The sequence below is a fragment of the Eumetopias jubatus genome, unplaced genomic scaffold, assembly GCF_037043125.1.
Source record: "Eumetopias jubatus isolate StellerSeaLion01/CBP00866 unplaced genomic scaffold, mEumJub1_p1.0 scaffold_7, whole genome shotgun sequence".
NCBI classification, from domain to species: Eukaryota; Metazoa; Chordata; class Mammalia; order Carnivora; family Otariidae; genus Eumetopias; species Eumetopias jubatus.
Window position 1 is genome coordinate 97,744,396 of NW_028274813.1, and position 13,134 is coordinate 97,757,529.

At 39.8% G+C, this 13,134-nt stretch overlaps 1 protein-coding gene across 4 annotated transcripts in view; it reads left to right on the forward strand.

The window, feature by feature from the left end:
- The first annotated feature begins 585 nt into the window (after positions 1–585).
- The window catches only part of TCF12 (transcription factor 12), a 373,959-nt gene continuing 361,410 nt past the window's right edge, over positions 586–13,134 (forward strand). For all 4 annotated transcript variants that reach the window (XM_028100191.2, XM_028100192.2, XM_028100193.2 and 1 more), the window contains exons 1-3: positions 586–837; positions 1,809–1,905; positions 2,971–3,043. In XM_028100191.2, coding sequence (XP_027955992.1) covers positions 1,831–1,905; positions 2,971–3,043 — 148 coding nt within the window. In that variant the 5' untranslated portion in view covers positions 586–837; positions 1,809–1,830. The remainder of the gene's footprint in view (positions 838–1,808; positions 1,906–2,970; positions 3,044–13,134) is intronic.

Consider the following 13,134-nt stretch of genomic DNA (forward strand, 5'->3'; position numbering starts at 1 on the left):
CATCAACTCCAAGCGCGGACAGAGGTGGCTCGGTCTCCCTTCCCCACGCACGCATCTTCCGCGCCCAGCGCGGCGCAGCCTCCCGGGCTGGAACGTCCGGGCTCGGCCGAGCACTGCGTACGGCGTCCAGCGCGGCTTGGTCGGGAACTGCAGCTTCCAGGGCTCTGCGGCCTCGGGCTGGGTGGCCTGGGCAGCGGATCCAGATGCGCCCGCAGCTGCGTCTCCGCCGCGCCGCTCTGCCGCCCGAAGCAGGAGCAGGACAAGCTGGAGGAGGCGCCACGGTGCCTGCCGCCCTGCTCCCGGGGGCACGGACTAGACGCTCTCGGCGGGCGGCCCGGCCCTACTTCGCGGAGTGGCTGCGCGCGTCTCCCGCCCCTCCCCGGCGGCCGTGACTCCGTCCCGCCTCACCCCACCGCGGGCTTTGTCCACCGGCCGCGCGGCGGCCCCTCCCCGTTCCCGCCGGCTCCTCCCCACCCCCTCCGCTGGCCCCACTTCCTCGGCGCAGGCGGCGGGAGCGAGCCGGAGACGAAAGGGTTAACCCGGGGCTCTTCCCGGCGCGGAGGGATCCGGAGCCGAGCCGAGCGCGGTGCTGAGGCCGCCTTAGCGAAAAAAATGTCCGCCTGAGGAGACCCACAAGTTCTATTCGGGGGGACCGCCAGCCCGCCCCGGGAGAAAGGGGCGGCCAGGCCCGAGAGCCGCCTCCCCTGCCCGGATCCGAGAGCTCGCGCGGGGCAAAGTGAGCCGAGCCGCCGGGAGGTGCAAGGGGAAGCCCGAGCCCGCTCTCCCGGCCAAAGTGAACTTTAATCGGGGTGGTTGGATGCGGAGACGGGGCGGCAGGTAATTGCGGAGAGGCGAGCGGGAGGGGTACGCCGTGGCGGGGCTGGGGGCTGAGGGGCGCCACCGCGTCCCTGCCGGAGCGGAGGCGTCCCCCGCCCGGCGCCCCAACTCCGCGCCCCTTTGTACAGAGAGGCGAGCCCGGGGTTCCCTCCAACTTGGGGAGCGGAGTGGGGGCGGAGGCGAGAGTCGCGGGCGGCTAAGGCCCGCGGGCGGCGCGCTCGGCCTGCGCTCCCCGCTCGCCACTCGGCTCCGGCTCTGGGGCGCGCGGGAGAGCAGGCTGCTTCGGCCGCCTCGCCGGGCTCATTGTTCGGCAGGTCCGGGGCTGGCCGGCCGCAGGCAGGGCAGCAAAAGTGGGAGGAGGCCGAGTCCGGGGAGGAGGACGCCCGGCAAGAGCGAGACTAGTTGTCGGGGTTTGTATTTTCTTTTTAAAAACGCCCCTCGGACGCGCGGGGGTTGCTTTCCGACCCCCGGGGCCCGCTGGGGACGTCCGGGCGGCGGCGGCGGCAGACGCGGGCCTGCGAGCGGCGCGTTCCCTGCAACTTGTCAGTTCTATTGTTGCCGAGCCTGTGAGTCACTTCGCATCTCCCCTAGTCGCCGCTCCGCTCGCTGGACGCCCAGTCGCCCCTCACCCCGCCCCTCGAGACCCCCGCCCGACCGGGCGCCGCGCCGAGCACCCGGCGGCTGCGCGGGGTGGGGGTGCCGGGGAGGGGGCAGGGTTGGCCTCGGAAACTTGCGGGAGAGGCGGCGAGTTGCGGCAGCCTCCGCGACGCTCCCGGGCCGCGCCGAGAAACGCGTGGATTCACCGACCCGGCGCGGTGCTGGGCTCTCCTGCCCCCTGCCCGCGCGGCGGTGGGAACGATTGGGGTAATGGCAGTCAGCCCACGGCTTTCGCTCCTGCCCGACGCCCCTCTTCATCCCCTCACACACTTTGGGCCTCGGTGGTCTCTCTGAGCCTGTTTCCTCTGCTTTAGGACCCGCTAGAAGTGGCTGAAGATGAATCCCCAGCAGCAGCGCATGGCTGCTATAGGGACCGACAAGGAGCTGAGCGACCTGCTGGACTTCAGTGCGGTATGAGAGCTTTCCGCGGCATCTTGGGGTTCTGCTGAGGTTTACAAAAAAACAAAAAAAAGAAAAAAGAAAGAAAAAGAAAGGGGGGGGTGGAAAGCGACGTGGAGACTAGGCAGCGTGAACTCCATCTGCTTTGAGCAGTAGTTCTCAGGGCTGGAGTCCAGCTCCCCCAAGTTGGACACCTGAACTTTGATGTAATGTCTAGACTTGCAGATTTAAAACTTTAATGCCAGAGGGGTCATTTGATTTAGCCAGTTAAAAGGAGAACAATGTAACCATGAGCTTTGGTTGAGTCACCCTCTGACCCTGATGATTATTAGGGATTTTGAACTTTGTAAGAAAAAAAGAAAATTATTTTTTCTGCACTCCATTTCCTTCCCTAAGATGTGATAGAATTTATAATATCCGAAAGATGTCAGTTATGAGAAAGCCAGTTAAAGGCTAGAATTTCCAGGCTTTTTGGCTGAACACTTTTAAGTACATGTATATTTATGTGTGTATATGTGTATATATACGTATGTGTATACATAAGTACGTATGTGTATATTTATAAATCTTTTACCATGGGGAATAATTGAATGACTTAAAAGTAGCCGAAACCGAAGACCTACTGCCTTTATTTCTAAAGGGTTGAATTCCTTTTTTAACTGTTGTTAGGAGTCAGGACCAATACCTACTTTATAAAATGGGTTATAATGGATCCTTACTCTATGTAGTAGTTTCATTGGATGTGATTCTGATTGTGTGTATTGAATAGTAATGTAAATGTAATGAGATTTCTGTTAGAAAATGAAGATCGTGGACAAAAATTTACAATTTAAACAATAATCTTAGACTTTCTCGTGTAAGTGACTGGGTTTTGAGAACAGAATATAACCAGTATTTCCAAGTAGCATCATTAGGAAATAGTATCACTCAGTGTATTTGCTTTTCTGGGTCTGAATGTGTATCTTTTATCTTAACTTCTTTCTGAAATACAGTAACTGATGACTCTTGGTGGACTTTTGTTTGCAAGGAGTCTAGAAGAATTTCAGGACTAACAGATACATTTGGGTTATTTCGTAGATGTTTTCTCCACCTGTTAATAGTGGGAAAACCAGACCAACGACACTGGGAAGCAGTCAGTTCAGTGGATCAGGTAAGATGATATATAAAATCAGAAACTCGTATTTTGGTGTTGTGATACATTTTAGTAGAAAAATATGAAGTATTTTAGTATCTTCATGTCATTCTGTAGTGTCCAGTTCAAATTAGAAGCAAAAACAAGCCTCAAATGAAGGCTGTTGCTTTCAGGATCCATTGATATTTCTGAGAATTTAAATATTGATGTAAATTTTTTGTTTTCCATGAATTTTTAAGTTCAATTTGACTTGAGTACAAGGGATTATATCCTGCCTGTGTGTTTGGACAAGTACCAGAAGAAAACACTTGGTGGTCCATGTGTGGTCTTTTTTTTTTTAATGTTTATTTACATATGTGTTTTTTTAAATTTTGCTAAAATTTCAGCCTATTAGCATTATTTACATTTGGGTCCTCAAAAATTGGTGAAATAATGTTATTTAATATATGCATATGAAAAGTGGAATTGAGTCAAGAAATAATTAGTAAGACTTATTTTAGATTGCCGTTCCCTTGGAAGTCTGCAGCAAATTAACAGTTTTGAGGACAATTATTTAAAATGTAAAGGAATGGATGTTACAAATAAATGAATAGAAAGATTTATTTTCAAATGACATCTATTAGATGACGTTAGGATAATGTTTAGAATAAGTTAAATTAGATAACTATTTCTACACTGCTGCTGTGGTCTTTAAATTTACTTTTTGTGTATTTATAACTACTCCGCTCCATTATTAACATTTATCCCATATTAAGTATGCATTTTTTGCTTTTCTCACTTATTTAAACTCATGATTTCAAAAATGAACAGTCCAGAAGCAAGGTCCATTCCAGTGTTCAAAACCTACAATTTTCTTTTTAAGTTAAACTTATTCCTTAGTTCTCAAAGATGGAAAAAAAAAAAAAATAAAGCCGTGGATAGCATCATCTTAAAACCAGCTGTCAAATCCCTGGGCTGAAATTTAGTAATTCCCTCTTTGACCTGTGCTTTTATTTTCCCTAGTAAAATGATAGTTGATTTCTTAAGATACTATAAGAGCAAAACATCAGGAAAGGAGGAAATGTCATAACTGATAACATCTTACACCACTTTATATTTAAAAAATGTTTCCATTTAAAAATAGTTCACTAACTTAATTTATTAAAATTTATTTTTCATGATAAAATTACAGCTTATGGGTAAAATATAGCATGTTTAACACCTCAAATAAGCAACATAAAAGCATTCTAGGTTTTAAATACGCTAAAGGCTAATATTATCCTTATTCAAAAGGATATCATAAAATGTTAGCCAAACCCCGACTCTACTCTTACCTCCTTCCCGTTTACTGGTAATTATTTGAAAATTGTCACTTTTTGGGGGAGGGTAGAAAAAATTATTAATGTAGAAGAAGGCTGCATTCCTTTCTTTACTACTGTTTTGAGTATATCTCAATTTTTGCAACTAATAATTCATTTCCAGTACTTTCAAATTTAGTTTGTCGGATACATAGTAGATGCTTAGTATATTTCTTTAAATGAGTAGTGACATTGTTGTTTTAGGCTGTTCAAGCTTGAATTGTGGAAAATATGTTTAACTGATATTCATTGATATCAAGGACATGAACTTCAGAAACTTGCTATTAGAAATACTTTTCTGTTTTTAGAATAAAGGCAATTATATTTTTTTCACTTTTTAAAATTAATGTATGATTTATGTAGTGTGTAAAACTAAAAAGTATGTGTGAACTTGGTATGTATCATTATAAGCATGGCATTGGAACATTTGTGGGCCTTTGTATCACTTGCATTATGCAAAGGAAAAAATTATTTGTTTATATTGCAGAAATTATACGGTGTTTGATTCTTTGGAGTAGGAAATTTTTAATTTTAAAACTGTTAGATTTGTTACTTGTCCGTTGAAAGTTTGAATTTAAACATATGTGTTCACTGGACATAGTTATATTTATCTCTGTGGTTTGTTTTAAATTTCAGAAAAAAAAAAAGCTGTGACCTTTAATAATAGTGAATGGATTTAAATTTTGGGGAAAGCATAATGGCATAAGTGATTATTTTATATCAGTATATTGGTAGATGTGGTTTTTCTATAGTCAGTTTATCTTAAAGGAAATGTCTAGAAAAAACTGGTTTAGCAATATTATTTATATACTTTATTGACATCTGAATAATCTTCTGTTCTGATTTCAGAGGATACATAATATGTCCTAATTTCTGTTTATTTGCAGCAATATAAGGAGCTAAAGAGAGCTAAAGATACTTCTTTCGGAAGAGCTGACTTAGAGATTAGAGTTTTCTTGTATTTTGGAGTAAATTGTAAGACCCCAAGCCTTTGCCTCATGAAAGATATAGTTGTGCAGTATAATTTCCTTTCGTATGTTCTTTTGGAGGATGATTTAATTTCACATTGGGCTTTTTTTGAGGAATAATAGAACAGATTTAGAATTTTTTTAGCTGAAAGCATATATCTTATAGTTTAAAAAAAATGTTTTTTTAAAGTTTTATTCCTAAAACAACTTGTATGATAGCTCACACTTCTTCAAAAGTCATTGGCAAAGATGAGGATGTATTTCTATTACTTATTTGTCTGGAGAAATCTGTTATAATGCTATTTCTTCATCAAGGTGTTAATTTTCTTGTATTATCATAAGACTGAATTTGTCTCTTTTGTATGATAGAGACTGCGATGTTCTTACAGTGACCTTGAGAGGTGTTTCTCTCTGTAGGAGTTAAAAGTGAGGTACTGTGTTATGTTAGGCAAGTGTATCAGGAGAAAACTTGTTGAAAGGATTGATAAAATGGAAGTAGTTCAGGTGTTTAAATCCACTATTCCCTCCAACTTCAGAGGTCTGAGTGTGTAGAACTAAATTGTGGTATTGGGTTCCATTTTTAGTAGTAGTTTGAATGTTTACATGATATCCAAAAAATTTCCTTTATTAGTTTTTGAATCCAAGCAGTAAGAGATACTGAAATGGAATGGGTATATTCATTTTGTAAGCTCTCTCTATATATTGAATCTATCTTTGATTATTTTCAGAAAGTTATTTTACTTAGTAGGTAAAGCTTTACTTTTTGTTATTCAAAGCAGATTTTTGTAATATAATTTCTTCTTGCCTAAGATTTTTGGAAGTAATTGTAAGAACTATTTTCCCGCTTTTAATTTTTAAAAGGAATACAGGTTTTCATTCTTCAGTTACTGATCACGTTTTGGGGGGAAATTTTTCATTTGTACAGGCTTTATACTTTTTGAAAGTATTGATAGCCAGAAAAAATGAATTCTCATTAATTTAAGTTTTTTTAATTAGACTTTTTGTTTGAATAATTGGTAGTTTCATATGCAGTTGTAAGAAACAATACAGAGATCCTGTGTACACTTTAGCCAGTTTTTCACAATAGTAGCATCTTGCAAAACTGTAGTGCAATATTAGAACTAGGTTACTGACAGTGATACAGTGAGGATACAAAAACTTCCATTACCACAAGGATCCCTGGTGTTTCCCTTTTATAACTGCATCCAATTCTCAAGTAATTAAAGAAAATCCATGGTAATATTAGTAAATACCTGCTCACCCTATTAAACATGGAATAAGCTTTTCAAATTGTTGTGGCATTATTTGTAACATTTGAAAGAAATCAAGAAAGAAAACCAAAATGTTATCAAAGAACTGTAATATAGGTAGGAATGCTAATTTTAAATAGAGGGTAAACTAGGTTTGTTCTTTTCACTTAAGGTATTTTAAGGTAATGAGTAGGGTGTGGTTCATAGTGTGTACTTATCAGTATTAAAATTTGTAATAAATACAATGTCTAGTAATACACACTTGTTCAAATTTAGTACTGTTGTTTGAACCATGTTGGACATTTGCTCCTGCCAAGCTGTAGTGATGAATGAGAGTAACTGAAGAGTCAGTAGGCATGTAAAGAAAACTATAATATTTTAGGATAAATATGGTCTGCGGTTAAGTGGCTCATTGAAGGTAAAAGCTAAGTAGTAAAGGAGTCTTTTAGAGATAAGCCATATATGAAAGTATCAACTTGGAAAACAAAAATTAGAGACAAGATTATAACTGTGAGTATTGTGTGCTTTTTAGAACAGTTCCTGTAGTGTTCCTTTAAGTGGTCATGGCTTATAATGGATTTGAAAAACGATTTGATTAGATGATGGGACTTGTTTGTTGCATATAGTGAGGCATACCTATAAGGAATTTTATTTCTACCTGTTTTCATTAACAATTTAAATATAAATTGAACTTTCTGTCTTTTAGATTGTCCTTTAGTGTCTCTTTTTCTTTGAGTTTTTTTTTTTTAAGATTTTATTTATTTATTTGAGAGAGAGAATGAGATAGAGAGCGTGAGAGGGGGGAGGGTCAGAGGGAGAAGCAGACTCCCCACTGAACAGGGAGCCCAATGTGGGACTCGATCCCGGGACTCCAGGATCATGACCTGAGCCGAAGGCAGTCGCTTAGCCAACTGAGCCACCCAGGCGCCCTCTTTTTCTTTGAGGTTTAAAATAATTCTCTTGGAATAGGAAGATAAAGATTTCAACCTTAAATGCAAAAACGGTTGCTTTCACATTTTTAGATTTGAAGGGGACCATTGAGTGTAATCTCCTGTTAAAGGTAGATAGTTTTTTCTGTGCTTGAACAATTGGAAATCATGCCTGGAATGTCACTGCCTGCTTAGTGTTGTGAAAGACTTGGATATAACTCTGGCCATAAGAGAGTAAAGTAACACTATTAGAGTCTCTTGGGGAAAAAAAAGTTATTTCTGGACAGCGTGTGGGATACCCTTTTTCTAAAAATCATTTATTAAGATTGCTTTTGGGTATCATTTGAATATATTTTTTTGGATGAGGATGTTGCAACTAGAAATCTAATGCTTTTGCGTTTAGGGAATAAAATGAGAAGACAGACATTTAAATGTCAGTTCAAAAGATGAATGAATGACTTTCTTAAATAGTTGAGCCATATGTATCTCAGATTTATCAGTTAATTGCATATTTATTTAGTATCTACTTTGTGCATTCTGCTATTCTAGGATCTTTTAGGAAGGTGGGAAATGGAGAAGGACATAGACCAAAAAAAGTGTAGGCATTATATTATCTAGGTAGGATGATAAAATGTAAAATTGTGAGGCAAACTTCTGTGACATAAAAAAAAAGTCAACAACTGCACATTAATGTAGTTTAAATTGAGACCGTGAGAATAAGGATGTGCTGAGGAGTCTTAAGGAAACTGGCTTAAGGAAAACTCAAGAGATGTTGAAGTTAGAGTTGATTTTTGAAGGAGATATGGAATACGAATTAGAGAAGAGAACTGGCCTCCCAGATGTGGGGTGGCATGAAAAGATACCCAGAAGTGGGGATTTGACTTGCTCCAAAGGGCTATACAGTTCAGGGAAAGAGAAACTTGTTTTTATTAATCACCATGCACTGCTGGAGGAGCTCATATTTACATACTATTATCTGAGCCAAACTGCATAACTTCAAATCCAGTCATTGCCACTTATTAGCTGGGGGATCTTGGGTAAATTACTTAACCTCTCTGTGCTTCTGTTTCTTAATCTGTAAAGTAGGACTAAAAATAGTAGCTATCTTCACAGAGTTGTTAGGAATATTAACTGAGTTAATACAGGTAAAGCTCCAAGAACAGTACCTGGCACCTATTTCGCTGTGGTGGAGTGAATTGTTAGCAGTTAGACAGTAGAATAAGGAAAGCATTTTTTCATTCAGGAAGCAAATGTGCTAATCCAAGGGTGAGCTGGTGAAGGTTTGACTTGGTATTAGTATAGGGAGAAGGAAGGAAAAATACCAGAAAGAAAGAATTGACAGAATTTGAAGAACTGGATTTCTGTAGGTTAAGAGAAATGACTTAAGGTTGCAGTTCTAGCATAACTGGAGTGTGATAGTGCTGGGGGAAATAAAGATGCTGAATTGTTTTGAGCATTTTAAATTTCATATGACCTGTGACTCCTCTAGCTAATTTTGGGATTTATGAGAGAAAAGTGCTAGGAGATGAGTTAAAGATGTTGGTTAAAAAAAGGAACAACAGCAGCTCTTTTTTGTTTGTAAAATTAATAGTCATCATTGAAAAGAAAGTTGCAGAACAGAAAAAGCAACAAAGAAAAAAACACACCCATGATTTCACTGTCCAGAGAAAATTGTTATGTTTTGATATATTTCCATGGTTTTGTTTTTCCTGTTAGTCCTTTGTTTGCAAAGTTGAGAGCTTAATGATTGTTTCATTTTATGTTCTCCTTTTTTATTTCATTAAGTGAAATATTATGAGCATTTTCCTCATGTACTTGATTCTTTATTAACTTAGTTTGGGAAATTGTATGATATTACATGGAATGGATATAGCCTAACTTAACAAATTAGTTCTCTCACTGCTTGACATTTAGGGATTTTGTTTGTTAATTTGCTTTTTGTTATTATAAGAAATGTGATAGTGAACCTTCTTGTACATACTATATTTTTATCTACACATCGATTTCCTTTGGATAGGAGATGTAGACTTTGTTTTTTGTGCCTGTAAGTTATAATTAAAGCTAAGAGAGTGAATGAATACCCTTAGGAAAATGAACTCAGAGGGAGATAAATTAACGTCAAGGATTGATGTTAAAGGTGGAGTTAGATGTATAAAATTAGTGACTTTGAATAATTATTTAATGTAAAAAATACAATTTTTATTTGTATACGAATGGAATATAAGATGACATGTATAGATTTATATTTGTGTATAAATTGGTTGTGCGGTAACTGGAGGGAATTCCTATCATTCTTTGACCTGTGCCTATTGAAACGGAGTGTAATCTAATTGGAGTCTATCAGTGAGAGCTCTTGAATTCTTGACTTCTTAAGAGAGGCACTGTAGGATAGTGAGAGGAATTGGGCTCAGGAACCAAACAACTGGAATGGAATCAGTGCTTTGCAGCTTATTAGCTGGGTGGCCTTAGGCAAGTCATTTAAATTATCTGACCATACTTTTCTTTTTTGTGAAAAGTGGACGATACTGCCTACCTTCAGAATCTTTATGAGGATCAAATAAGATTATCTCTATACTTATGCCACACAGCAGCTTCAAAAATGGTGGCTGCCAGGGGTGCCTGGGTGGTCCAGTTGGTTAATTGTCTGACTCTTGATTTTGGCTCAGGACATGATCTCAGGGTGGTGGGATTGAGCCCTGTGTCTGGCTCCGTGCTGGGTGTGGGGTCTGCTTAAAATTCTCTCTCCCTCTTCCTCTTCCCCGTCCACTCTTAAGTAATACTAATGATAATATTAATAAATAACAGTAATACTTAGGACCAGCTTTATAGTCAATGTTTATTGAACTATTATTATATACTAGGTGCTATGCTAGTGGTGGTGGAAGTGAGGAAATGCCCCCACAAGGGCAGCATATTAAAGTTACTTTTCAGTGCCATAAAATTATATGTATTGTCAGAAGTCTAAGAAGAAATCAGGCAGTAGTTTTTTAAATTAAAGTTTTTTGGGGGCGCCTGGGTAGCTCAGTTGGTAAAGCGGCTGCCTTCGGCTCAGGTCATGATCCCAGGGTTTTGGGATCGAGCCCCACATCCGGCTCCCTGCTCAGCGGGAAGTCTGCTTCTCCCCCTCCCACTCCCCCTGCTTGTGTTCCCTCTCTCGCTGTGTCTCTGTCAAATAAATAAAATCTTAAAAAAAAATTTTCCCCCCTAGAAGAGTAGCTTTGAAAGGGCACCATGTACCTAAGAACCTTACCTTTTTTTTTTTTGCGGTTTATTTCTTCTTAATACTACTGTTTTGTAGATGAGATATTGTATAGTGCAGAATGGTGCACAGAAATGTGTACAGTTTTTGAAAACCCTCTTCCATGCTTAGGCATTGCCACTTGGATGTAGTGTTTTCTCCATATTCTCTCTCTAGCTACCTGAAATTCTTTCTGGAATGAGATGTAGACTAAATAAATAAGTAAAATAAAAATTACATGACCTGAGAGGATAGAATAGCTGGGAGACAGGTTGGAGAGAATGTTAAGAGTCTCTAGAGTAGAGCTTCTCCAATTTTTTCCTAATAGCAGAGGAGAAGGAACATAAACTCCCCTGGTAGCCTGAAGCAACACATTGCAAGTGAGCAGAAGAAATCTTATCTTAAAAATTTATGTGCATTTTACTTTCTACTCCCAAACACAAACATATTTGTTGTAATATAAATATGTTTTAATTAATCATTGAGTAAAACTGAGGTTCTGAGAACATGCATCGTGGTTAGCTTATAACATTGCCTTCCACCTGTTTTGCTTTGTATCTTTGGGGTTGGGCAAAGGTGGAGTGGGATGCAGGCCTGTACTATCTTTTCTTTAGTGAGAAGCCCAGCTCTAGAGCTTATTATTCAGCTGTTTTTATTTGTATTCAGCTGTTTTTATTTGTGGATCTTCTCTTGCTCCCACAGAAGTCTATGAAAAAGGATCATTACATTAGGGGGCAAATGGTTTTGGTAGGGAGGAAATTGTTATTCCATAAAGCACAGAGAAATTTGTTAGTAATGTCACTTGTTTTTTGAAACCTTGTTTTCTGTTTCCAGCCAGATCATCCTGTAATTTCTTAACGTGCCCATGACATGAGAAGAAAATGTATATTTTTATAGAGAGAGTTTTGTTTTTTTTTGTTGTTGTTCCATGTTTGAAATGTGCTCTCGTGTGTTCCAGGTTAAAAATGTGCTTTCATAAAGACCATGGTGAGTCATCCAAGCTACTCTAAGCTGATTGGGGACATAAAGATCATATTTAAAGATCACACTGATATGTAAACAGATTAGGGATTGGTTGCTAATTTTTATTGCATTGGGTAGTGACTCAGTGATGAAATTTTCAAAATAAAATAATAAAACAACTTAAAGATAAGGTACAGGATAGAAGAGATTACTTAAAAAAAAAAAAAAAACCACTACTATACCTTACCATGTTTTTGGCTATTAAAAATGTTGGCTGAAGTTGTCATTTTGTCAGATCTGTTTTAGGTGCTGGAAAGTGCCTGAATTTGAACTGAGGGAGTTCTCTGAACTTGAAAGATTATTCCAGTTACCCAAGGGAAGTCTCTTTGGAAACCTCCCTCAAAAATTGTGGTTTATTTTCTTCCGGTGGTTTTGCCAGGGAGCCACTGTGAGGCTTTGAAATGAGCAGGATCAACTCATGATTACTATTCCACCACTTCATTGATGGTTAATGTAGAGAACACAGGTTGAATTTAATATGATCACGCAGCTCCAGTCAGTGAGCAAATGTGCTCCTGCTCTCAGCAAGAGTTGTGAGTAGTGGTGGAGCACCACAGGGATCCCTGCTAGGAGGGAATTACAGTCATCAAGCTTCTCAGTCCTTGAGGCATATGTTGTTTTGAGGTTGTTGAGGATAAATAAAAGGTTTGCTGTACCACTAGAGAGGAAAAAATGCTAGGCTTCACTTTGAACTTAAGGCAGAAGCATGGTTTGGCTACAAGTTAATTTAGAGAATATGAGTTTGTGTGAGTCCTCAAATAGCAAAAACCTGAGTTAGCAGGTCCTCTTAGGTTTTTGCTATTTGGAAGTCCTACTGTATCTAGCTGACTTTGTCATCTGGTCAGAGGCCCTTTTCCTGTCTGCTTGGCATTGACATGCTAAAGGTTTTAGAAAATGTTTTTCAGTGTTAGTCCCAATTTAGAGTAAAGTTTAAGGGGGATAGTTGTTTCATGTTCATTCTCTTGGTGGGAACTTATAGACAGCATGAATTGATTATGCCTTTTTTAAGTAGGCAAGTAATTAGAGCCATTTCAAGACTGTACGAAATATCCTAAATGTCTCTTGTCTAAGCATCAGCTAGTTCTTTTTATTCTAGGGGATGGCATAATTAATTATTATATGTCAAGATCATGTTTTACCTGCCACAGGTCCACAATCTCTGATCTGCGATTTTGAAATCTAAAAAAGTCTGAATCAAAATTTTTCCTTTAAATTCAGCATACATTATTTTAGTGGCAAAATCTGATCTTATCTGAAGGGAGGTCATTGACAGTTTGTTTTCCTCGTTGTTTTATGGTTACCAGGTGCTGGAAGTGATTTGTAATGTATGGTATGTCCACTGTATTTCTTTCTTAAATTTGAAA